Raw genomic sequence first — 27,396 nt, forward strand, 5'->3', positions numbered from 1 at the left:
ACATCTTCTTTATCCAGTCTCCATGATGGGCAATTGGGCTGCTTCCAAGTTTTAGCTATTACAAATTGTGCTGCTATGAACATGGGGGCACATATATCGCTGTGGTATGATTCTTTTAATTCTTTTGGGACGACACCCAGCAGGGGAATAGCTGGGTCAGACGGGACCTCTAGTCCTAGTTGTTTGAGGTATCTCCATATGGTTGCCATTTTTTAAAGAAATATTTCTAATGGAAAACACACACAAAAAATAGAGTGGATAGAGCAGTAAACCTCCACAAATGCATCACCTAGAAATATTCTTGTTTCATTTCTCTCTCTCTTTTTGTTAATTATAGACAATTTTAAAGCAAATTCTAGGCATCCATATCCTTTCACCCGTTAATATTCAGTATGTTTAATGATAGTCACTTAGACTGCACATTCGTTAGATTTTGGGGGCTGGTACTGGGGATTTAAACCAGGGACTTCTTGCTGAGCTGCATCTCCTTCCTTTTTTATTTCTTTTGAGACAGGGTCTTGCCAAGGAGCTCATACTTGCGATTCTTCTGCCTAAGCCCCCCAGAGTGCTGGCATTACAGGCATGGTCCACCACATACTAGATTTTTATTTTCTTGGAAAGCAGATCACTTTTAAGAGGCAGGGGGAAAGATGAATGAATAGATAACAGCGTTGTAGCTAGGTCGGAGTAAGAAGTCCCAGTGGGATAACTAGAGAGAGCAATCAGGTATGTGTATCTCAGAAAACCTGAAGGAATGATGTTGAGTAATTTTGCTATAAAGAAGTGGTTGATGTTAGAAGAGGTAGCTACGTTTAACCTCACATGATGTATACGTGTATCAGAACCCTACGGGACCCCCTTAGTAGATGCAATTTTTGTGTTTTATATATCATTTTAAAGTAAATTTTATTTTTAAAACATTAGAAATTATATTTTCAATATATGTGGTATGATAAAAAATATGATGAATTTACAAAAAAAATTGTTACAGTAAGAAACATGATGGCATTCATTATCCTCAAAATATTTCTTGTTTTGAATGCACACACCCCATCATCCTACTGAGTGGCTCTGGAGGCTCTCTCCTGGGTGTCTTTAGTTGCACTGTGTGGCTGCCTCCATGTCCTACCCATTCAGAATGTTTCCCTTTCATGGTCATTTTGGCTTGGGGCAAGAACCCCAAGTTGTGTGGTACCAGATCCAGGCAGTAAAGTAGGTGAGGACATGCCAGAATGTTTTTATTTGACAGAAATTGCCACAAATGTTGGATCATCAAGGAATGATCAAAAATAGGGTGAATGTTTTAATTTTAAAAATTTGTTACAGTGAAAGACGCTTTGCTGTTAATGCTCCTTGAGATATTCTCCCTTGGTTTGGACACACTTATCCTAACATTGTTTTTTTTTTTTATCCTAACATTCTTGGCAATGTGTCTTTTCACTGTGCTGACTTTTTTAATTTTAAAATTCAGCATATTTTCGATTACTCCTGTATCACATTTAATAAGATTTCATACTAATGTCTTTAATTTTTTTTTTAATGTTAAGTGATTTTTGTTTGAGTATGCTCTGTGGTAGTAGGTTCTGTTACTTTGTTGGCAAGTCAAGCCAGGCCAGATGAAAGGTCTTGTAATTGTTTTAAAATTTTGTGGCTGCTACTGTATTATTTGTATTATAATATGTATATTGTATGATTTGTATTATTGAATAAAGAACCATTGGGGCTAGATTAAAATAGGATATTTAAAATATATATGTCAGAAAAGGATTACTGTCTTTCTTACAACATGCTAATTGCTGTTTTTTTAGTATATCCCAGTTCCTGATATTAACAAACCCCAGTCAACTCATGCCTTTGCAATGACTTGTATTTGGATTCATCTCAACAGAAAAGCCCAAAATGACAACTCCACGCTACAGATTCCAATCCCTCATTCGCTAAAACTTCACCATGAGTAAGTTATTTTTGCTTGATGGTTATCATTCTTGTTTAGTAAACAGAGGACGATAAACTAATATTGGTCTCAGTGTTTGTGAGGAGCCTGGAAAGGCCCCCACACTCACTGGATACGAGGCTGCGTATTGAATGTGTCTGTCAGAACCAGAGAATTAACCAGAAGCTGTATCAAGAAATGAGCAGATGAGCTAATCGTGCTTGCATCCATATGTATGTGTCTAGTTGGGGTTTTTTATTTAAAGACTGGTCTTTATCTGTTGTATTTTAAAGTGTAGTTGAGGGCCTTAACTTTTACTTACATGAAAATACATGAAATTTCTCAAGTGCTTAGGATTTGAGCTTGATGACAAAACATATTTCACTCTGGGCCACTGAGATTAGCTGAGCTGTTGGGGCTGTATGCGTCTGCCTAAGCGGTGAGGACCCAGGGGAGATGCCCTTCCCAGATAGCACTGGACTGCCGCCGAGGATGCTGGGAAGAGCTGAGCCCCCTCAGAGCTCCCGCCAGGCTCCTCAGATGAGACCATCATGTGGGCAGGGTCTCTCATCTGCTTTCGTCCTATGAGACAACCGTAACCTGTAACCTGTGAGGGTACCTATAATGAAGGCATATGCTGTATTTAAGCAGATAGACAATAAACAGAAGCCTAGTTCATGGATGTGTGAGTTATTTCCTCATTCTCTGAAACAGCCTAATATAGTGCTTGTATATTATATATACTTCGCAAAATATCCATTAATTTTTAACTTGTAATTATATTTTTTCTGAAACATTACCCAGCTTTTACACGTGTTTGCACTCTGTACTTCACATAAAACCTGTAATAGGAATAAAAATACGGTAGCATTAGTAAATACTTACATAAAGTTGAGCCTTTTAAAAATGCAAGTCAACAGGCCAGGGATTTAGCTCAGTGGTTTCGCTGCCTGCTGCTCGAGCTCAAGGACCTGAGTTTGATCCCCAGTACCAAAAAAAAAAAAACCTGCAAGTTAAGGCCAGCTGTGGTGGTGCATGGCTATAATCCCAGCACTTGGAGGAGGCTGAGGCAGGAGGGTTACTGAGGCCAGCCTGGGCTGCACAGTGAGTTCAAGCTCAGCCCGAACTACATAGGGAGACCCTGTCTCAAAAAATAAAGATTAAAATGCAAGTTTGAACTTTGTGGAAATTGTAGTCTTTGTTTAATGAATGTGAATTTTTAGGTTCCTCCAGCAAAGTCTTCGAAATAAAAGCTTGCAGATGAATGACTATAAAATTGCCCTGCTGTGTAATGCATACTCTACAAATTCAGAATGTTTCACGCTACCCATGGGTGCTCTGGTAGAAACTATTTATGGAAATGGAATTATGAGGATACCCCTCCCTGGAACGAGCTGTTTGGCTTCAGGGTCTATAACTCCCTTACCAATGAACCTTCTGGATTCCCTCACAGTTCATGCGAAAATGAGGTGTGTCCTTTTTATTTGGCTTCATGTCTGGGAATTGCTATTGGGATAGTATAAATTGGTTTCATGTTCATGCAAGTTTTATAGTCAGATACATTTAAAAATAATTAGATTTAGCCCGGGGATGTAGCACAGTGGCACTAAGCCTGCCTTGCAAGCACAAGGTCCTGAGTTCGATCCTTGGTACCAAAAAAAAATTAGATTTATTTTGTTATAAAGATGAATGTTGTTAATTTTACGATTCTACAATATACAAATGAAGAAAATAATTGCCATAAATTTTCATATGAAATACACATTATAAAATTTTTTTTTTAATATTTTCATTAAGTTTATTGGTACATATAAAATACAGTTACATTCCTCATTGGGATCTTGTACCCTTACATGGTGTATCTTAGTTCTTATTTTTTCCCCATTCCCCTGCCCTCCCTTCAGCCCCTCCACCCTTCCCTATTTACAAAGACTTTGTTTCCATTTCTCATATTTTTTCTTTTCCCTTCTTTCCTTTCCCCTACCCTTCCCACTTCCCCTACTCCTTTAGACCTTTTCTTCGTATTTCACATTATCAATTATACCATCTGAACCTTATTTACACTTTTAATTTTTAAACCAAATATACAAGTGTATCCTATTTATTTCACTTAAGAGTATGGCCTCATTGTGCACCCATTTAGCTATAAATGTCTCTAGCTTCTCGTTCTTTATGGCTGAGTGGTACTTCACTTTATTAAAAAACCACATTTTCTTTATCCAGTCTCCAGTTGATGGGCACTTGGGCTGTTTCCAAGCTTTAGCTATTACAAACTGTGCTGCTATAAAAATGAGTGCACATATATTGCTGTGATATGATTCTTTTAATTCTTTGGGGAAAATACCCAGCAGGGGAATAGCTGGGTCAAATGGGACCTCTAGTCCTAGGTCTTTGAGGAATCTCCATACTGACTTCCACAGTGGTTGCACCAGTCTACATTCCCACCAACAATGAAGAAGGGTTCCTTTCTCCCCACAGCCCCACCAGCGTTTGTTATTGGTTGATTTCATGATAGCAGCCATTCTTTTTGGGGTGAGGTGGAATCTCAGTGTTGTTTTCATCTGCATCTCTTGAATGACCAGTGAATAAAACTGTTTTATATATTGTTAGTCTTTTTCTTTTGGTACCAGGGATAGAACTCATATTTGTTAGTCTTTTTTAATATGGCTAGTATATGGATAGATATTTTGTGTTGGACAAACATATTTTTGTTTTGGACAAACATTTGTTATGATCATATTTCATGATTTCCTATAATAATCAGATACTTTTTCAGCGAATGTTTTTCAAGTATACTGTTTAATTTGCTGCACAGCTTTTTATGCATCTATACCTAGTGATTTAAACAGTTCCACATTGTTGAACGTGGAGATTTTTCAATGCCTGTGTATAGTAAAGATGACATTGAAGACTATCTTCATGGTAGCCTTTGCTAGACCCATAATTATATTTTCTTTTAAATTATTGTACTTCATATTTCTTAAATCACTTTCTGGAAGTAGAATTGCAGACTTCAGGAATGTGACATTATGTTGATCGCACACAGGGACACCTTCCACAGTGTCATCAGATTTTTCTAAAAGACAGCCTTCTGTTCGGTATGATTCTAGCACGTCCAGTGCCCAAGGAGCCGATGAGCGTGTAGAGGCCTGGCAGGTGTGGACAGGAGCCGCGTGTTTATGCACACAGCTATGTGGGCTGAGGCCAGCTGGAGAGGCTGGGCTTCTGTCTGGAAGTGGTGCTGCCCCTTGGGCTTCTTCTGCATTCTTACACGAATGCAGATAAATAGTTGTCGTGCTTCACCAGTCTTTGAAAAAGACCATACTTCAGATTTGTATTTCTAGTCTTTCAGCCTTTAAGTAGTGACTCAGACTTAAAGCAACACTGTTTCTGCCACAAGGAACACATCTGTGAGCCTTCAGGTGAGCATCAGGCCCAGCAAAGCTATGCCGTTGTTCATGGTCAGCACTTCGGCAGAATCAAATGTGTGCTGTACTCGTGTGTATGACAGATGTGGCAAAGGCTCGTTGAACCCTAGCACTTGGACATCAGCAGTGATTTATTAAATAATTCTGACAAAAGTGACTTAATTTCTCAAATATATTTAGTTACATATTTGAAAAACAGACTAAAGGCACTGAAGCATGTTCTTTGAAGTTGCACCCAAAGTTTGTTTTCCCATGACAGAGGGATTCCAGTGTGTGTTGAAAGCACCTCCACCCTCAACCAAGAGCTCCATAGAAAGCAGAGTTCAGCTTAGGTTGTGTGCTGCGTCATTACCAGTTGTTCACAGCGGGTTAAGTAGGTTAAATGAGTCAAGTCGATTTGAATCAGTTCGGTCTCATTTCACACTGAGTTACCTGTGAGTAGGTAACCACTGTATTTGTATAAAAAGCGTGAGTACTGTATTTATCATCTTCCCTTTTGTTTCTTCAGCCTTATTCACAGCATTGCAACCAGGGTGATCAAACTTGCTCATGCGAAGTCCAGTGTGGCACTGGCTCCAGCTCTGGTGGAAACCTATAGTCGTTTATTGGTCTATATGGAAATAGAGTCTTTGGGCATCAAAGGATTTATCAGTAAGACAACTTTCTGATGTTTATAACCATCAGTCTGTTCACTAAGCCAGCGAGTGCGCGTCCAGGTGCTAGGAATACAGCAGTGAACAAGTCATTGCTGCTGTGGGGCTTCCGTACTGATGAGGGGCAGACAGTAAAGCAAACGTGAACTGTGCACCTTGCAGGAGATGCATGCTACAGAGAAGAGGGGAGGAGGGCTGAGGTCAGGGGAGCGGCTGCATCCTTAAGGGCCTGGTGAGAGAAGGGTGAAGGGGAGGAGCTTGGGGTGCAGTGATCGGAACAGGCCCGGGCCTCAGCAGCAGTGCTGTGCTCGGTGAGTGCTGAGGTTGGGTGGCAGCAGGGAGGGAGCTTCCTGCTGCAGAAGATGCGTTACAATGCCTGTGAGATTTTAGCAGTTCTCAAGAATAGATTTTTTTCTAATGAAGTATTTTTCTGATCATGGTTTTTCACTAATAGAGTTTAATTTTAATTTTAACCACAGAAACTCTTCTTTCCAGATAATTGAGAGTTGAATGCAACTTTTTTGGGAGGGAGGAGAAAGCAAGGGAGGATGTGATCAGATATTTGTATTAAAAATTGACCCTCAGGCCAGGGATGTAGCTTAGTGGTATTAGTTTCTGACTTGCAGTGGGACACTGATCCTTTTAGAAAGTTGCTGTCTGTTCTTAATGTCGTCTAACTTGTCTTCTCTTTGTGGCTATTTTTAAGATCTTCCTTTTGTCTTTGGTGTTTTAAATTTCATTACCATATATCTTATTTGGAATTAACTGGACACCCTAAATCTGAGGATCTTTCTTCAGTTCTGGATAATTTTTGTCATTTTAATTCAATTATTTCCTATCTTTCATTCTATATATTTCTGGGCATTCAGAGTGCTTGCCTAGCATGTGTGTAGCCCTGGCTCAGTCCCTCCAGCACCTCCCCTGCAAAAACGAACCTTGTGCTTCTCAGAAAGTTGGGAATATCAGCTTTCTTAAAATAATTGAAGAGATACAATTGAGAAGTGAGGAAGGTTGCATACAGTAATTTTTCAGATCTTGTCTCATTTTCTCATTTTAGTTTTCCTGACTAATTTGAGACCCATTTGTCAAATTCCACAAAGAAAAACCAAACTTGGTGTAATGACGCATAGCTGTAAGTCCCCTAGGCAACAGTGGCAAACCTATGGCACGTGTGTCGCAGCGGGCTGTTTGTCATCACTGAAAGCTTTGAAAGGTTCGCCAGCAATGCCCTAGGGCCTCACGTGCTCCTCGGCAGGCAGGGCTTTTGGCAGGTGACTGGATTATGGGGCTTACAGTTGACTGGCTGTTAGGAGGGGGGTCTGGGTGGAAGAGGTGGTCCCTGCGGTGTCATGGGAGGGTTCCTCCCCCTCCCCATCTCCTCCTTGTTGTCTGCTTCCTGTCCTCTGGCATGTGAGCAGCTCTCCTCCACCGCGCCCCTCTGCCACATTGTTCTGCCCTGCAGCCAACCAACTGTGGAGTGAAACTTGAGCCAAAATAAATCTGTCCTCCTTTAATTTGTGGATGTTGAGTATTTTGTCCCAGTGACAAAAAAAAGGAACTGAGAGACTTGTTATGTAATTGGGACTTGGACTTTTCCCCTATAATTGAAGTAGAAAATAAGAGAAAATATAGAGAATATATATGTCCTTGCACGTGTGTGTATGTGTGTTCAAATCTTTACATACATTTTATGCAACGTGACTTTCTTCAGCTGTCTTATTTATTTATTTATTTATTTATTTTTTGTATTAAATTCTTTTATTGGTACATTGTAGGTATACAACACAATTACATTTCTCATTGGGAATTGTACCTTTACGTAATGCATCTTGGTTCTTATTTTTTCCCCATTCCTAGCCCTCCCTTCACACCCTCCACCCTTCCCTCTTTACAAAGACTTTATTTCCATTTTTTCCACTTCTCATCATTTTTTCCTTTCCCTTCTTTCCTTTCCCCTGCCCCTCCCACTACCCCTACCCCTTTGGATCTTTTCTTCCTATTTTACATTATTGATTATTCATTCTAATCATCGGTACATTTTAGGTATACAATATAATGACATTCATCATTGGAATTTGCACCATTACATAGTCTCTCTTCGTTCTTATTTTTCACCCTTGCCCAGCCCTCCCTTCAACCCCTCCAGTCCTCCCTATTTACAAAGATTTTGTTCCTATTTTTCCATTTTCTCATATTAATCCCATTCCCTTCTATCCTTTCCCCTAGCCCTCTCACTTCCTTCCCCTTTGCCCCTTTTCTTCCTATTTCACATTACCTATTATACATTTAGTCCTTATTTACACTTTTCAGTTTCTCACACCAGAGAAACTATTCGGTATTTATACATGTGTGTCCTATTTATTTCACTTAAGAATATCGCCTCAATGTGCATCCACTTAGCTATAAATGTGTCTAATTTCTCATTTTTTATGGCTGAGTAGTACTCCATTTTATAAAAAAACCACATTTTCTTTATCCAGTCTCCAGTTGATGGGCATTTCGGCTGTTTCCAAGTTTTAGCTATTACAAACTGTGCTGCTATGAACATGGGTGCACATACATCACTGTGGTATGATTCTTTTAATTCTTTGGGGAAGATCCCCAGCAGTGGAATAGCGGTGTCAAATGGGACTTCCAGTCCTAGTTCTTTGAGGTATCTCCATACTGATTTCCATAGTGCTTGCACCAGTCTACACTCCCACCAGCAGTGGAGCAGGGTTCCTCTTTCCCCACAGCCCTGCCAGCATTTGTTATTGGTTGATTTCATGATAGCAGCCATTCTTTCTGGAGTGAAGTGGAATCTCAGCGTTGTTTTCATTTGCATCTCTCGAATGACCAGTGATGTTGAACATTTTTTCATGTATTTATTTGCTATGTCTACGTCTTTGTGTGAGAAATGTCTGTTCATTTCAGATGCCCATTTTTGGATTGGGTCTTTAAATTTGGGAGGTCTGATCTTTTTAAGTTCTTTATAGATTGGAGATAATAGACCTTTGTCTGAGGAAGAGCAGGTGAAGATTTTTTCCCACATTGTGGATTGTCTCTTCACACTGCTGGTGGTTTCTCTTGCTGTGCAGAAGCTTTTTAATAAGAAGAGATCCCATTTGTTGATTGTTTGTGCTAGTTCACGGGCAACTGAGGTTTTGTTCATAAAATCTTTTCCTACACCGATGTCTTCAAGGGGTCTACCTAACCTCTGTTCCAACTGGTTCAGAGTTTCTATTTTAATATTTAGATCTTTAATCCATTTTGATTTTAGTTTAGTGCATGGTGAGAGATATAGGTCTAGTTTTAATGTTTGGCAAGTTGAAGCCCAATTTTTCCAGCACCATTTATTAAAGAGGCTATCTTTCCTCCAGTGAGGGTGTTTGGCTCCTTTGTCAAAGATGAGATGGCTGAGTGTGTCTGGTGTTGTTTCTGCATCTTCTAATCTGTTCCACTGGTCCTTAGGTCTGTTTCTTTGCCAGTACCATGCTGTTTTTATCACAGTAGCTTTGTAGTATAGTTGCAGGTTGGGGATTGTGATACCCCCTGCCATGTCTCTGTTACCTAGAATTGCTTTTGCTATTCTGGGTCTCTTCTTGTTCCAAATGAATTTGTGGATTGTTTTCTCGAGGTCTATGAAGTATGCTGCTGGGATCTCAATTGGAATTGCATTAAATCTGTATAGCAGTTTGGGAAGTATGGCCATTTTCACTGTATTAATCCTTCCTACCCAGGAGCAGGGGATGTCTGTCCATTTTCTGATATCATCTTCAATCTCTCTTTTCAGAGTGCCATAGTTTTCAGAGAAGAGGTCTTTGATTTCTTTCATTAGGATGATTCCTAGGTATTTCAGTTTTTTGGATGCTATTGTGAAAGGAATCATTTGCCCTATTTCTCTCTCGGTGAGTCTGTCATTGGTGTAGAGGAAAGCTATTGATTTTTGTGTGTTGACCTTGTAACCAGCTACTTTAATGAATGTGGTTATTAAGTCTAGAAGACTTTTGGTGGAGTTCTTGGGGTCTTCTATATAGAGTATCATGTCATCTGCAAATAATGACAATTTGTCTTATTTATTTTTAATTTTTTAAAATAAATTTTATTTTAATTTTATCCCACCCCCCCCCAAGTCCTCTCCCCTCCCTATGTACAAAAGCTTTGACTCCATATTTTCCTTGTATTTTCTTTCAGCTGTCTTGCAATGTGTAACTTGTAATGACTGGTGTCTTAAATTGTGCGTTCTTTCAGGTCAGCTCTTGCCAACGGTTTTCAAGTCTCACGCCTGGGGCATCCTGCACACGCTCCTTGAGATGTTCAGCTACCGGATGCACCACATCCAGCCGCACTACAGAGTGCAGCTGCTCAGCCACCTCCACACTCTGGCTGCCGTGGCGCAAACCAACCAGAACCAGCTCCACCTCTGGTGAGGGTGAAGCTGTGGTGGAGCTGGGGGACTCAACCCTCACCTCACCAGTTTCTTACTCACTCGCTGTAAAACTTCTTTGCTTCTGAAATACTGTATTTTTATGATACAGTAGGAGTGGAGTCCAGTCCGTTCATTGATAATTGAGTACTTAGGATCTTTGGACTAAGAATTAGTACTTCTAACTTAGCATGTAGAATTTAGATAATGGTAGCTTATCATTCTTATTTGCTTTAAGTAAAAATATATTTTATGTGTTAAAAAATGTAACTTGAAATGCTCTATGTCTGGGTGAAAGTGTTTAATCCTACTGGCCACAGACTTTCCTTGCTCATTCTCACACAGTAGAAATTTTTTTTTAATCAAAGAAGGGAAGCTTAAATGTTTTTACATTTTAATACCCCTAAAATTCGATTTAATTCCTAATTCTGAAGCTTCACATGCGTGCATTTCTTTTGCTTGCCCCCGTAGTGTGGAGAGCACTGCGCTCAGGCTGATAACGGCACTGGGGAGCTCTGAGGTCCAGCCACAGTTCACGCGCTTCCTCAGTGACCCCAAAACCGTGCTGTCCGCGGAGTCCGAGGAGCTGAACCGAGCCTTGATCCTGACGCTGGCCCGGGCCACTCACGTGACAGGTACGGTTTCTCTGCAGCCAGCAACGGCCACGGAGATGGTGTGCTCCGATTCTGCTGATGACTGGACAACGTGCTGAAGACCCGCTTCCCAGTTACTTTGCTCTAGGACATCATCATTCTGAGTTGAACTTTGCTTTTTTGATTTCCTACCTGCTTTACACTCTTTAAAAAAATGAAGTTTCCAAAGAGTTTCTGTAAATGGAGATGCTTTAAAATATTTATTTTTCAATTTTTTTTCAGTACCAGAGATCAAACTTGGGACCTTGTACTTGTGAGGCAGGCTCAGCGCCACTGAGCTAAATCCCTGGCCCTTAAAATATTTATTAATTCGTTTTAAAAAATCAGTTCCATTACATGTTAGCATAAATAACTTTTTTATGAAAAAAGTATTGTCTAAAAACTTCAATGAGAAGAGATGCCATTGTTTTACATTTTTACCTTGGTCTTTAATGTTTAGTGGTAAGGGAGATAACTGCTTCTTATATCTGTCTGCTTCTATGTTTAACCCGTTGCAGTACTGTCAGTATTATTTTAGTTACAGCAAATGAAGAAAATATGGCCTCTCCTAGGTCTGGCAAAGGGAGGAGTATTTTAATAGCCTTTTTAGGTAATTCTGAGTGTTCTTTGATTCACCCCAAAGTTTCTGGAAGGTCACAGCAGTGTGAAATCCAAACTCCATCAGTGAACTTTGTATACTTTGTTACATAATAATCTATTGATTTATTCTGTATGTTGAATGGATTTTGTAATCCATGTATAATTTTTAGCTTTGTGAATTGGTTTTTTGGAAAATATTGGTTCACTGAGTTTTATAGTTCTAGCAGATGTTGCCACTTTTCATTTTATGATATCAAAATATTACATTTGTTAATATCACTACAAATTTAATAAAATCACTAAGTTTTGGAAAGCTGTCTCATTCATGGTGGGTACAATTTTTTTTACTGGTTCTTCATTTTTTTTTTTTTTCATTACCAGCACTCAGGACCTTGTGCTTGCCAGGCAGGCACAGTGCCAACTGAGCTAAATCCTGGCTGGGTGGTTTTTTTTTTTTTTTTTTTGCAGTACTGGGGATGGATTGAACTCAGCACCTTGCACTTGCCAGGCAGGTGCAACACCGCTGAGCTACATCTCCAGCCCTTCAACTTTTAATTTGCATTTGAAACAACAAGTTTTATCACTGGTAAAATATACTTTTTTTTTTTTTCCTTAAAGTGACAGTATCATTTTGTTAATTTTCAAGAAAATGTTTGCTCAATGGATACTTCTGAATAATTACAGTTTTCTATCAGATGCGCTTTCAAGTAAAATTAAATCACACACACACACAAAGCAGTTGATTTGACCCAGTGCTCAAACACTTGCACGACCATGAGTGCTTTCCTCAGGACACTGTACTGTGGGACACTTCATGCCTGCTTCCCTTTTGCCACACAGAATAGTAAAGATAGATGGTAGTTTTCACGGGTTCACCAGTGCCATTGTCTTTATTTTTAATTGACACATGGGAATTATACGTATTTGTTGGATGTTATGTGCTATTCCAGTACATTTGTGCAGTCTGTACCATTCAGATCAGGCTCAGCATGTTTATCTCCTTAAACATTTGCCATTTCTTTGTGGGTCCTGCCAGCTTTTGTGCAATGTACAATACCATGTCAGTGAGATCGTAAGTAAAGTAGACACTTGATTTTCAGTGAGAATGTAAGATGGAGAGTATAATGGTTATAGTATAATCTGATGCCATTGGATTTGTACTAAGAGCCAACACTTTCACTACTGTGGCTTTGATCCATTAGTGTATATGTCAACACAGTGAAAGAGCCAGTGATATCTTGGTAGTGTTATTTGGGCAGTTTTAACTTTATTGAATCCCTGAAAGGTCATCGAGGACCCCCAGAAATCAGTGGACCATACTTTGAGAACTGTTGTTGGAAAAAATAGATTTTGAACTTAGCAACCTCAAACACATTTATGTATATTATTTTGCATAAGTAAACTTCTTTGATTTAGAGACTTGTGTTTGTGAATAGTGTTTCAATCAGCAGAAAAGACATCTGCCTTCTCAGTTCCATTCTTTTGGCTCAGTAAAGAGCTAGTAAATCATTGCCCAGAGGGAATTAATTGAGTAGTAGTGGTCAGTCTATACCACTGTTCTACCTGTGGTACTCAAAAACCTAAGAGAGAGAAGCAGTTCTAATTCCCAGTGTCTTCTGTTGTCTCTTTTTTAGTTATTTCTGTTTCCTAACAGGATAAACCCAAATCACTCATAAACTAAGAAAATGTAAGTCCTAATTAGGTTGAACGTAGCTAAGTGGCAGTGAATGTACTGCAGTCAAACTTTCTGAGTGTACATCTTTTCTTTCTGTATAATAACAATATATTTGATGAGTTGTGGGTATGATCATTTATATCTGGATTACATCTGTCTGTTTATGTTTAGATTTTTTTACAGGCTCTGATTCAATTCAGGGAACGTGGTGTAAAGATATACTTCAAACCATCATGAGTTTTACTCCTCACAATTGGGCTTCCCACACCCTTAGCTGTTTTCCAGGCCCACTGCAGGTAATTCTGTCCGTATTGGATACATAGGAAACCTTTCTTCCTGTTTAGTTACATTCTGGAGAGTTAGTTTTGGTGACATACAGAGAATATTACTTTTCATTTCTATTTTAAAAACAGCTGGGCATGGTGGTGCACACCTGTAATCCCAGCACTGGGGAGGCTGAGGCAGGAGGGTCTCCATAAGTTCGAGGCCAGCCTGGGCTACATAGTGAGCTCAAGGCCAGCCTGAACTAATAGGGAGACCCTGTCTCAAAAAAACAAAAAGAACAAAAAATTGCTGTTGCTTCCAAAATCTCTTTAGTTGTTTCTCATCTGACTCTAAAGCTGGACAGGTTTCTTAACTTGAATTTCTTATGTTTCATCTGAATTTACACTTTTATAACCTCACAAGAATTAACGCATGATGTGGAAAGTTCTCTCAGAACTGAAATGGAGGGGAAGCTTCACGGGCTTCACGAGCGCATACATGTTGTACTTCACTGAATTTTTAATCACACAGCACGACTATAGAACTGGCTTCTGCTTTCAGAGGAAATGCAGACCCAACGAGCATCCGTTCTCTGTACTGTCTGGTAGTAAGGGAGTGGTTCTCGAGCTCGTCAGTCACCTGGATGGCTCGCTGAGCATGGAATTGCTGGGGTCCAGCCACAGCTTCTGGTTCAGAAGGTCTGGGGTGGGGCTTGAGAATCTGTATATTTGTTTTGTTTTGTTTTTTGCAAGACCTCGGTTGATGCTAATACTGCTGTTCTGAGGGCCACACTGTGAGAACCACTGGTCCAATTAATGAATTACCCTATAGTGACCCTGAACTGTGTAACCAAAGGGCAAAGGGTAGATATATTACTCCTCCCAACACACCCCTAAGAGTAGCAGGAAATGATTGCAGGAACTTTGAATTCATGCTCGTCTGGAGGTTTGTTTAGGAAATCTAGAAAAAGGATGTTTAGAGTTGCTAACTGCTCCTGCCTGTGTATTTCCAAGTCGGGACACAGAGGTTCAAACCTTATTTGCTGACTTGCTTAGGGTCACTTCATTTGTTGATGTCAGAACTAAATCTAGAAGTGGTTTCTTAGCTCCATGTCAAACGTTTTTATTTATCTGATGAAGTAAACTTTTGTCCTCTGGTTAGGCATTCTTCAAACAAAATAATGTACCTCAAGAAAGCCGTTTTAATCTGAAGAAAAATGTGGAAGAGGAATATAGGAAGTGGAAGTCAATGACCAATGAAAATGATATCATTACCCACTTTTCCATCCAAGGCTCTCCTCCTCTCTTCCTCTGTCTCCTCTGGAAAATGCTCTTGGAAACAGACCATATTAACCAGATCGGCTACAGGTGAGCCAGACCCTCGCTGCACATTCACTTGGTGACCATGTATCCCTGCAGCAATAGAGCTCTTTGCTCTCTGCTTTCCAGGGTATTAGAGAGAATCGGAGCCAGGGCCTTGGTAGCCCATGTGAGAACCTTTGCAGATTTCCTGGTGTATGAGTTCTCTACATCAGCGGGAGGTCAGCAACTCAATAAATGCATTGAAATTCTTAATGACATGGTGTGGAAGTACAACATTGTTACGCTGGATAGATTAATTCTCTGCCTGGTAAGAATACCTGTGTTTCTAGCTTTGTTATTCTTTTTTGGATCTAAGCGTGTGATTGATTGACCTTACACTGGTCTGTGCTATAGTGCTTCAAAGGATTTAATGGATTTATACTAAAATCCAGCATTGCTGTACGTGTTTCTTCATTCATTAAGTATTAAATATTTAGTGTCCTGTGCACAGACAGTGCAGAGGTAAATAAAACAGATTTAGTCCTGGCCTTGTCAGGCTCTGAAAGGTGAACCCTTAGACTCCAAGTTGATTTCCAGAGGCTCCAGCAAGGGTAGGAGGGAGTGAAGCCTGAGTGCTTCTCTCAACCACTCCATATAGGCCATGTGTTCTATATCTCCCAACTGAAGTCTGTTTCAGGCAAATGTTTAAGAAAAGATATCAAATCAGGCTGGAAAATGGTGCATTTTTAAAAATGTTGTAGTGGTGATATTTGGCGTGATTTAGTTCCCTAACCTTTTCTTCTTAGTTGTGGGACATAGATATGAAGGTAGTTACAATCTTAGCGGAAATAAGGTGGGTCCATAAACCAAAAAAATTAAAGGCTAAGATAGGGGTATAGGGAAAATTTTACCAAGAAGCAAGGAGACATCACATCTACTTAGGTGATAGATTGTGAAAGGTAGATTAGATTTCAGAAAATAAAGCTGGACATTTGTGGCAAAAGGGATGGTGAGCCAGAATAGCTAAGAAGGGGTCAGATGAACTTGGAGAATCCTGAATGGTGATGGCTTGGCATAGACTGAGCATCTAGGGAAATTCTTATGATAGTGAGGTCTTACTTTATTGACATTTAGACTACCAAATGGCTGCATGATTTTGCATGGAGTGGGAATTTTCATTTCTTTGTTCTGTTCTCTAAAGGCTATGCGTAGTCATGAAGGAAATGAAGCCCAGGTTTGTTACTTCATCATTCAGTTGCTTTTACTCAAACCAAATGACTTCAGAAATCGAGTAAGTGACTTTGTGAAGGAAAACTCCCCGGAGCACTGGCTGCAGAATGACTGGCACACCAAGCACATGAATTACCACAAGGTGCGGATCCTAGGTCTTGCCTCCCATCCTCCTTGGACAGCCACGCTTAGCTCTTTGGCTAATCTTGGCCGTTTTTTCTGTAATTCTACTGTATTCTCTCTGGCCTGTGTGGAAGCAAATTAGCTCTCAATTAATGAAGTAGGAGCAGATTGAAACTGCAATTTTAGTAGACGAGGTACTTACGATATAAAACGGAGAAAGGTTTAATAAAGTGTAACCTAAAGTGTCTCCATGCAGGGACTCGGGTGACAGCTCAGTGGTGGAGTGTGCTTTGCATGAGCCAGGCCCTGGCACCAATCCCTCACACCAGAAAAAAGAGAAAAGTTTGTGTATGAAAAAGATCCAAATAGTATTTTCACTTTTATTTTGCTGTTTTAAGAGAATAAAATAGTATGCCCTACACACTTATTCTCTTGTCATTTACACAGAAATATCCTGAGAAGCTGTACTTTGAGGGCCTGGCAGAGCAGGTGGATCCTCCCGTGCAGATCCAGTCTCCCTACCTGCCCATCTACTTTGGAAACGTGTGTCTCCGGTTCCTGCCTGTCTTCGATATAGTGATCCACAGATTTTTAGAGTTACTTCCAGTGTCCAAATCGCTGGAAACTTTGCTGGATCACCTAGGGGGCTTATATAAATTTCATGGTGAGTTTTTTCAAATTTTAATCCCGCCTAATCGCTATGGCCATGTGGTGATAGTGGTTTTAACATTTTTGCTTTAAATATTTTAAAAAGAGTTTTGAAGATAAGTGCTATGAGATGATGTCATAATTCTAAAAAATATCAGTTCAAAAAATATCAGCTCAAATCAAATTTTACTGTAAACTAAACATATTTTGGCAGACCTCTGAGATGAATAGGATTTGAACTTTGATGCATGTAAGAATAGAAGGGATCATTTGGGAAAAACTACAGATAGAAAAACCCCAGGCATATTTGAAGGAGAATTGACTCATTGGGCTGAATTGAGTTTGTTTGTTTGTTTCTGGGAATTTGTAGAAGTAAAATTGGAAAGAGATTTCAGTTGACTAAAATTACCTTACATGCCAGATTCGATGTTACAGCTTTCAGGTAATGGTCACCTGGAAGTATTTAGTAAGATGATGGCAAGCTTTATTTTAGAAAGTTAAGACCAGTTGTAGTTCACAGTACATTTTGGAAATCAAAGACCTGTCAAAAGTTCAGGTGTATGATTAGCTTTGAAACAGGGACACTGGCACTGAAGTGAGAAGAAGGGACGAATGGCCAAGGAAGAAGGAGCAGGACTCACTTGGCTAGTAGGAGAATACAGAAAGAAAACGTCAGAGGTGACTGTTAAGTCTGAAGCATGCTACCTGGAGAATGACTTGGTCAGTGAGAGATGTGGGGGTCTTGGAGGAGCCCTGAGGGGGACAAAAAGTATTTTTCTAGTGGGCGGTTTTGTTTCTTTTTCCTTACCAGGGGTCGAACTCACGACCTTTTGCTTGTGGGGCGGGTGCAGTGCCACTGGGCTACATCTCTGGCCCTCTAGCGGGCGATTTTAATTGTGTAGTTTTTTCAGTTTTGTTTTGTTTTAAATTAAAGTTTTGTTTCTACTGGTACATGTTTGTAGTACATGATTGCATTCCCCGTAGGGAGTTGGTACAAGTACATAACATATATTAATTTTTTCCTAATTCCCTTCTCCCTCCATCTCTTGGTCTCCTTCCATTTTTGCAAAAGACTTCCTATTATTGATCTTGTAGTTTGTTCTGTATGGTATTTATATTTTGGGTTTAATATTTGCATTAGGTGATGCATGCACAGTGGAGAATGGCATACGATGAAAAGTTCTTCCCTGTCTGCCACTTAATCTGCTTCATTCTCTGTAGGCAGCAACTTTTATCAGTTTTTGTGTATCTTCTCCCAGACACTCTGTGGTTGTTTTTCACCCAATACAATCCAGTAATGTTTCCCACCTGTATCTTGTATGGAGATGAAGTTTGTACAGTAAGGGCTGCCTCAGACATGCAGTAATTTACTTTCCCCGTCCTCTGTTTATGACTGTCTTCGTCTTCTCTAATCTTTTGCTCGTGTAAAGAAGACTACAGCAATGTCCCATGGTATGTTTTGGATTTTTGCAGGATAATTTCCAGACGTGGAGTTGCTCGTGCAGAGCATGAGCATCCTTAAATACCAAGCTATATGCATTATTTGGAGCCTTCTCCCTGTATTAAGAGTAGAAGATTCATGGTATGCAGCTGTCCAGCTCATGAAGTAGCTTGATAATATTCTGAGCCTACTTTTCAGTAATCTTTAAAGCAGATGATAACATTTTTCACAGGTATCATTAACTCAGTAAACATTTTGTGTTCTGCTTTTGTTCTTGACAGACCGCCCAGTGACTTATCTGTATAACACGCTGCACTATTATGAAAGGTACCTGAGAAATCGTGACCATCTCAAACGGAAACTTGTCCATGCGATCATCGGCTCACTCAAGGATAACCGACCGCAGGGCTGGTGTCTGAGCGACACTTACCTGAAGAATGTTATGAACCCACGAGAGGACAATCCGTGGGTCCCAGATGATTCCTACTATTGCAAGCTGATTGGCAGACTCGTAGATAATATCCTTCAAATTGTGACTTTTTGCACACTCTCCAATAATGGCAGTGGTTTTAGTCAATGTTATTTGATTGGCACTCTGAGTTTTTAGCAGTAGTTTTACTTTTATATCTGTAAAAGTTTTGAAATCTTAAATTTGCAGCAGCATGCCAGATAAGTTGAAATTCTTTCCATTAATTTTTATATTTAAAAAAATTTTATGGGAGCTTTGTTTCAAAGAAAAAGGAAATCCTATTTCCAAATCTATCTGTGTGTCTGTCTCTCTCTCTCTCTTATATATATATATATTTTTTTTTTTATATATATATATGCTGTATTGTCTGTTTAGTAGTAGAGAACATAGAGACTTGTTGCTTTAAATATATCCTTGAATACTTTAAAAGATTAATATGAATAGGCACTAACCAAACAATTTTTAGTGAAAAAGCTGTTCTATTGGTGTTTTTTTTTTTTTTGTGGTACCAGGGATCAAACTCGGGACTTTGTGCCAGGCGGCAGAACCACTGAGCTAAATCCCTGCTGGTATTTGTATTTCTTCATTTTGATTTCATGTTTTCATTTATCAGCACACTGTATGTTAATATGTCTTTGCACCATACCACTATTTAACAGAGAAATTTCATTTAAATGAGCATGCTTTATTTTGCTAAACAAAGGAATTTATTTCCCAAGGTAAAATAATTACTCATTATAAAGTAATATTCATGTTATGTTACTGTGTAGCTATTGAAAAAATAGGCTAACGAGGCCTGGGGATATCTTGGTCATCCATGATTGCTGTCGGTACATCTAGGCCATGCCAGACCTACCTGTACGTGATTTAGCAGTTCAGCTGATAAGCAAATGAGATGCTGACATGTGAAACATTTGGAAATCTATAAAGGATTAGCCAAATGTCATTCATCTCAGAATACTCAGGTGTTACTGCCTTAATTGTCTTCACCGATGGCTGGCAAGTCTCCTGGTCCCTTCCCAAACTGTGACTGGAGATTCAACGAGTTTCCCAACCCAGCTGCCCATGCTCTGCATGTGACTTGTGTGGAGCTCATGGCCTTGGCGGTTTCTGGCAAGGATGTTGGGAATGCGCTTCTGAATGTGGTCCTGAAGAGGTGAGTATCCTGCTCGTGCAGGAAGACTGTTTGGAGAGAGAGTGAGAGTTACTTAGAACCGTAAGATGAGGCTGCTGCACCGGGGGTAATTGCATCTTCTGGCTTCCAGTCTCGTCCTTGTGACGTGGCTGTGAGGGAATGAGCCCTGGCCAGGTTCAGAAGACCTGTGCTTGTTCACACTCCTGCTTATTACCGGCTTGGTAGATCATTTCGGGGTAATCCTGACTTGTCTCAAGATTCTCCAGGACTGGAGATACAGCTCTGCGATAGAGCACTTGTGATCCCTGGGTTCAGTTCCCAGCACTGCCCCCACAAAAATCTTTAAGAACAGTATAAGCTAGGGTGTAATGATTGAGGCAGAAGTGTAAATAAGTACAGATAATCTTTCCAATCTAGCAACTGTTGTTAAAGGATACCCTCCCCTCAGAAAAGCCTTATTGACTTTGTGTATATTAAATTTTTATTTTTAAAAATTGTACTTTTTTAGAGTAGATAACTGTCAATTTCTGAATTATAGATGTTTTCAAAATAAAGTCCGTTGTCGACCATGTAAAATGATTTCATAATTTCGCCTTCGTGTTTTTTCATTCATTTGCAGTCAGCCTTTAGTGCCCAGAGAGAACATTACGGCCTGGATGAATGCAATTGGCTTGATCATCACTGCCCTCCCGGTGAGTAAATAATGCGAATTCAAACTTAGTGATGAAATGCAGGCAGCCCTCCCCTGCTGACCAAAGGAAAAAGATGCATGGAGGATGAGCTTACACAAGGACATCGTGCAAATTAAGGAAGTGGTTTATACTTTTGAAGTTTTTCATATTTTTCCTGCTTAAAAAATCTCCAGTGACTGCGTTTGCCTTTGTCAGATTGAAATATATATACCTTCCTTGCAGATTTCTGAACCCTCCGCTGTCCAGCTCCCTGATCCAAGCTTAGTTTGACACCATAACGTGATCTACTTTTGCCCATTTAGTGTGGCACCTAGGCCTTTTCTCGGTTAAATGATGCCTGTTGAGACAGGTGTTAGGTCTCTGACAGGTCATTGATGAGACAGCAGGCCCAAACCTTCCCCCCCTCACTCCTCCAGACGCACAGGTGTCTGGCCAGCATTGTGCAGTTGGATCTCTGAATAGTGTTGTCTCACACAGTGCTCTTTAAATTTGTCTAATCATGCAGCTCTGTGAATGATGTTTTTCTTTCCACACCATCTAAATACAAACGTGTATTTCTGAATTTTGTACATACCTACTGCTGTCTGTACAGTAACTCTTGGCAACGGGTATCAGTTTATTGCATGGTACAGATAGATAGTAAGCCAGGTAGACTCGTGTGTGGAGCCTAGTAACTGACAGGATGGACGAGAGAGGGCTGTGTGCTCCTAGGCTTTGGGGTGAACACGAGATAAGCGGTCTTCTCACCAGGATTTCTTCTGATCGCAAAGGAGCCGTACTGGATCGTGCTGCATGACAGGATCGTGAGCGTGATCAGCAGCAGCAGCCTGACGTCAGAGACAGAGTGGGTGGGCTACCCGTTCCGCCTCTTCGACTTCACTGCCTGCCACCAGTCCTACTCGGAGATGAGCTGCAGCTACACGCTGGCGCTGGCACACGCTGTGTGGCACCACTCGAGCATCGGGCAGCTCTCCCTCATTCCAAAGTAAGTGCCGCAGGTGCTCACACCTGACTTCTTCCTAGCTTTTATTCTGGTTTTTGGAAGTTTCATTTACAGACAGAGTATGTATCTCATGAGAACAGTTTGCAGTGTTTAAGTAGTTAGTGTTTAATCAGAAATCTTTTACTTCAGTATTGTTTTAAAAAATTTATTTGTATGTGTAAGTAATAATATGGCATCTAGTTAAGGAGGTTTAGTCAATACATGGTGTTTCCAGAATGTACCCAAAAAGTTGCCTGTTGAACTGAAAAACTGATTTTTCTGCTTATGTTTTTCTGCTCAACTTATTTTCTGCTTATGTTTCTTGACCACAAAATTGGTATTAGATTCAAATTTCTTGAAAACAGCACTTACATTAGATTGTTCTCTTTTTCTTCTATCATTAAATACTTGTGCTATTAAGAATGACTTAAATTAAGTAATTTAAATAAATCAAGTGAAAGGGAGAATCAGAAATGTGCAATTACTTAAATATTGTTACAAAAATTAAAAGGAACTTTAAAATCACAAGTTTTGGAAACACTTTTATAAATACCGTATTAGCAAAATTCAAAGAATTCAACTGATTTGACAAGAGATTTGTTTTTAACTGCACAATTTAGGTTTCTCACTGAAGTCCTTATTCCTATAGTGAAGACTGAATTCCAGTTGCTTTATGTCTACCATCTGGTAGGACCGTTTTTGCAGAGATTTCAGCAGGAGAGAACTCGATGTATGATAGAGGTAAAATACAGTCGGGATAAGTTTTGAAGGACCTGTTAAGTTTTTCAAGCTGCAGGTCACCATTAGTAAGGAGATCAGCATGGGGGGAATCTTAAGAGCAGCTTTAGGGAGTTTGTTGTGGGCTGTGTTAGACCAGAGGTGCAGGAGGAAATGCAGTCATTGAGTTCAAGGAGAAGAAATTAAGGATGCAGAAGTACCTGAAAATTTATAGTGCAGACGAGTTGATTAAAGTCGTGGGACTGGATGAAGTCAGTCATTTCTAACCACATATAGAGAAAAGGGAAATGAGCCAGGAATAGAAGCTTGAAATCCTGAGGTGCCAGATGGAATGTGGGATCCCTGGCGTGCAGTTACCCCAGAAGCTGGGAGGCGGTGTCTAGAAAGGGGAGAGTCCGTCTCAGGGTGAAGGAAATGACTGAGCCCGCCAAGGTGCATTCTCTAGCACTTCGGGCTCCGTGGCAACCACAAGCTTTCCTGACCTGGGGCTGTCCAGCAAACATGCCGCCCCCACATGCTGATGTGGTGTTGCCTGCTGCATCGTGCTGGATGACTCGGGCCTTTGAATGATTTTATGTTGTCTGTTGACTAGATTGGTGTGGCATTTTATGACATGCTGCTGAACGTAGACCAGTGTAGCACCCATTTAAACTACATGGATCCCATCTGTGACTTCCTGTATCACATGAAGTATATGTTTACCGGTGACAGTGTAAAAGAGCAAGTAAGTTAAATTCATACATTTATTTTTTAATGGTGCTTGACTTACAAAGTTCGAACATGTGGTGATAAACTTTTTGTTTGGATGAGTTTGTTTTTTTTTGAGGGAGAGAGAGAAGGGTTGATTATCAGACTGTATAAGACTGCAGGGGGACTGTTATATCTAGTAATAAAGTAAATGCATGTTCTAATTTCTCACACTTTTCCTTTTTGATATCTGCAATAGTATATCTGAAAAAGACTGGTGTCTTTTATTAGTTAATAGTAATAGTTGTTAATTACTTAATAGTAGTCTCCCTAGGGAGAGAGAATGTGTGGCCACTAAGAAGCCCAGAGAGCTGTGATGAGATTGAAGGGGTCCCACTTCCCCCACGGACTTGGGCACACTGAAGGGACTTTGCGCAGAGTGCAGCATGACCAGGAGACTGAGGCCAGGCTGGTTGGGTGACAGACTCATGACACAGGGAATGCTTCCCTGGAGAAAAGTCCTAGTGAGTTGTTCATGTCTTCACTATTTGGAGGGTTTCCATTTGGAGTAAGCCTTAGTTTGTTGTGTCATAGGAGGGCATAAGAACTCTGGTGCAGTAAAGGGCTTCATGTTCTGACAGCGTGTGGAGAAGCACTTCTTACAGTATTGGCGGACGGGAGAGATCCCCAGGTCATGGCGGCACTTCCTGGTGTGGGAACAGAACTGGGGCCCATACTCAAGTGATACTTCTTACTGTGTTGGAAAGGAAGATAAACTGCTGTGTAACTGTTTGGATCTTGGTCTTCTGGGTTCTTTCCTTGGAGCTGGAGTGTGGAGAACATTGACTCCTTTACGCCTCTGGAGAAAAAAAGTGGACATGTTCTGTCAGAGAGAGAGAGGGAGGGAGGGGGCGAGCATGTGTCTCTGGTGTTTTGTTAAAACAGAATGTGGAGAGAACCAAGAAAGCAATGCTTAAAAAAAAAAAATATATATATACACACACACACACACACACACACACACATGTACCTATATACGTGTGTGTGTGTGTGTGTGTGTATATTTATATTTATATTTATACTTGGCCCTAAGGAGCTTTGACACAAATACAGAAAGGAAAATTATTGATGGGCTGATCTTTCCTCCTAAGGTCAAAGAGCATTTGAATAAAGCTGAGGAAGCTGTGAAACCACTTGAGATACTTATTTCCTTAAACTACTTGTTTATCTGTTATTTAGCTTGAATTCCAACTAAAAATCAAAACAAGAAAATAACTTTGTAGACAAATGATGTTGCAGACATGAGTGATTCAAGGACCTTGACATGTAATTACACTTCCTGCTTCTGTGAAGATGACATTTTTTTTTTTTTTTGGTACCGGGGATCGAACTCAGGTCCTCATGCTTGCACAGCAGGCTGTGAAACCACTGAGCTCAATCCCCGGCCCGAAGATGACATTTTAAGGGATGATCAAATTGTTGGATGTAGAAAGTTTCCAACGTAAATTTTGCTAGCTTTCAGTAGTGCATGGCTGGCTTGGCGGGCAGGGGTTTTTGTGATTGTGTGTATATAAGATATACACGTGTGTATGCGTGTGTGTATGCGTGTGTGTGTGTGTGTACACACGAACACATGTCCACCCTGGTGTAAGACAGACAGCATTGTCTCTCTGTTAACAGCCAGGCCATGCACAGCAGCTTCTCATCCCTCCCCGTGCACTTACTGTTTGACTGCATAGGTGCTTTTCCGCTTTCTTTAAAGATGAGAAGTTGAAGTTCTCTGGTTCAAGTAATTTTTTTATTTTCGTTTCCTAGGTAGAGAAGATTATCTGTAATTTAAAACCAGCTTTAAAGCTTCGTCTGCGATTCATCACGCACATCAGCAAGATGGAGCCAGCCGCGGTGCCCCCACAGGCCCTGAGCAGCGGGTCCCCTGCGCCGCAGTCCACCCCGGTGCCCACGCCCCTACCGGGAGCGCAGTGAAGCTGGGAGCAGGGTGAGGGCGGAAGCACAAGGACTCCCCTTCCTCCATTCAATCTGAACGCGATCACGCTGTGAGCCGTGCTAGAGACAGCAGTGATGCTCAGGTTGTTTTATTTTGATTCAGTTGTTGAATCTCTTGCCACCTGTAATTCCCATCTCCCCAGCTCTGCGTTGTGTCTAAGACACCAGATGAGCTCCTTGTTTGGTGTTCGTGCTCACAGTAATGAAAACGCTCCCCTGGGACACAGGTGTCTGTAGTCGATGACGACTTACTGGGCGCCCAGTCTCCCACCCCCATTTTAACCATTGTTTTTTATTATGCACAACATACTTGGTCTTCAAGTATATTATTTTAAAGATGCAACACATACAAAGTAGTCATCACAATGCCTTTTATACGTAAATCTTTGGCATAGCTTCACAATAGAGATTTTTATCACTTGAACAACTGTAGATTGCATTGCATTGCAGGACCAATAAGGTTTCATATTTTTTTTAAATGGCTTGAAATTTTTATTGTAAATTTCCAAAAAAGTAGTCTAATGTTTTTATCAAGGTAGGTTGGCAGTTTTTTGTCTTTGCTTGGAACTTACTCTCTGAATTGAGTTGGAATCCATGTAAGAAAATAACGTATCTGCAAATGCTTAAATTTAAATAAAATGCTTCAATGGTTGATTCTCCAATCTGTTTTTAAAAATTAATTAATTGTGCATGTTGACACTTGGCAGATGATATGTGTCTTTGAATTTTTATAATCTCAGATTTTTAAATATTTATATTTTTAAATACAATGTACATTTTTGTTCTTTGGAGTTTATTAGATGTTGAGAGACATATTGTTAATTTTAAGGGGAAATGGCATTGTGCAAAACATGACAAGTGGTGAAGTCTGTTGCCTGAATAAACTGTATGATTTTTTAATGACCCGATTTGTGCAGGCTGCGTGCTGAATGGCAGGGCACTGGGTGGATCCATGTTTTACACTAGTTGGTGACTGACACTGGCCTAGGAATTCAAAGTTACTGATTTTTTTAAAAAGGATTAACCAATTGCACTTAAAATTCTTCTAAATACATTCCTCCTAGACGTTTATTTTCCTTAGAGTTCACATTATTCCACTCTCTAAGTCTTTTATTTCCAATATAAGACAAGCTTAAAATTTATATAATGGTAAAATTAATTTTTCTAGACTAACATTATTTTTAGTATTCTCCAGAAATTTTATAATAGAAAAGATTCCAAATATCCTTTTTAACAAACTCCCAATGTAGTCTTGTTGCCTTGTGGAATCTATTGCTTTACTTTGAGTGGTTTTTTTGTGGGGTTTTTTTGTTGTTGTTGTTCTTTAGTTTTTTGAGACAAGGTCTCACTGCCTCATTGCCTCACTGTTGCTGGCCCTGAACTCACAGTATAGCCTAGGCTGGCCTTGAACTCGCACAATCCTCCAGCCTCTGCCTCCTGAGCGCTGGGATTATAGGTGTGCACCACCACATCCAGTTTATTGATTTCTTTGAGATCTTAGAATGGCAGTCATTGTGACACCATTGTTACACTATTATACAAACAGAATAAAGGAGATGAAAATCATTATCACCACTTTTTCAAGGACATATATATTCCAATTAACTTACTAAAAATTAAATTTTCCCTCTCTAGCTTACAAAAATAGGAATCTTTCTATCCCTAAGCTTTTTGAAAGACTAATCAGAGGAATACAATAGTAACTTTGAGTTTAGAATATAGCTGAGGGAAGAAAATGCGTTTATATTCATTGTATCCTAAAAAGACATTTAATTAGTGACTTTACAGCAGCTCTGTCCAGTCCAGCTTTGTGCAGTGATAGAAACGTTCTGTACCTATGCAACACAGCAGTTAGTAGCTGCACACTGCCATTAGACATTTGAAATGTGGAACTGAGTTAAATTTTACTAAAAATTACACGTCGCTACTGTACTAGACAGTGTACTACTTGAAGGATAAGTCATAATTATCTAGAAGCATTTCGATAAAATATAATACAAGAGCAAGAGAAACTAATTAGGTTTAAAATTCTGGATTACATGTGAAAAATTAAGAGAGTAGAGGCCCTTTTTTTTTTTTTTTTTTTTTTTGAGACCGGGTCTCACTGTGTAGTGTTGGCTGACCTTGAACTCACTGTGTGGCCCAGGCTGGCCCTCCTGCCTCAGCCCCCCAGTCCTGGGATCAGACATGTGCCTCCACACCCGGTGAAGCTCTTTAACACAGAGCTGTGAAAGCAGCACAATAAAAACCTGTCAGTGGAGCCTGCTTCATTCCAGAGTTCGCACGGGTCCTGTGTGAGTCGGGGGAGGGTTGAGAGCTGCTTTCTTCTTTTGACCTAGTTATTCTCTTCTTTTTT

General features: G+C 40.1%; 1 protein-coding gene across 3 annotated transcripts in view; it reads left to right on the forward strand.

The window, feature by feature from the left end:
• Positions 1-25,943, forward strand: part of Med23 (mediator complex subunit 23) — a 47,518-nt gene extending 21,575 nt beyond the window's left edge. For all 3 annotated transcript variants that reach the window (XM_004845993.4, XM_004845994.4, XM_087190111.1), the window contains 17 exons: positions 1,809-1,954; positions 3,157-3,402; positions 5,870-6,012; positions 10,245-10,419; positions 10,891-11,054; positions 13,498-13,622; positions 14,752-14,957; positions 15,039-15,219; positions 16,093-16,263; positions 16,692-16,908; positions 18,615-18,851; positions 19,793-19,958; positions 20,557-20,629; positions 21,400-21,614; positions 22,232-22,352; positions 22,942-23,073; positions 24,852-25,943. In XM_004845993.4, the coding sequence (XP_004846050.1) occupies positions 1,809-1,954; positions 3,157-3,402; positions 5,870-6,012; positions 10,245-10,419; positions 10,891-11,054; positions 13,498-13,622; positions 14,752-14,957; positions 15,039-15,219; positions 16,093-16,263; positions 16,692-16,908; positions 18,615-18,851; positions 19,793-19,958; positions 20,557-20,629; positions 21,400-21,614; positions 22,232-22,352; positions 22,942-23,073; positions 24,852-25,019 (2,886 nt within the window). In that variant the 3' untranslated portion in view covers positions 25,020-25,943. The remainder of the gene's footprint in view (positions 1-1,808; positions 1,955-3,156; positions 3,403-5,869; positions 6,013-10,244; positions 10,420-10,890; positions 11,055-13,497; positions 13,623-14,751; positions 14,958-15,038; positions 15,220-16,092; positions 16,264-16,691; positions 16,909-18,614; positions 18,852-19,792; positions 19,959-20,556; positions 20,630-21,399; positions 21,615-22,231; positions 22,353-22,941; positions 23,074-24,851) is intronic.
• Positions 25,944-27,396: the final 1,453 nt, after the last annotated feature.

The sequence above is a fragment of the Heterocephalus glaber genome, unplaced genomic scaffold (genome assembly GCF_053883595.1).
Source record: "Heterocephalus glaber isolate CG9 unplaced genomic scaffold, H.glaber_assembly_v1.0 deba00001550, whole genome shotgun sequence".
In the NCBI taxonomy this organism is placed as follows: Eukaryota; Metazoa; Chordata; class Mammalia; order Rodentia; family Bathyergidae; genus Heterocephalus; species Heterocephalus glaber.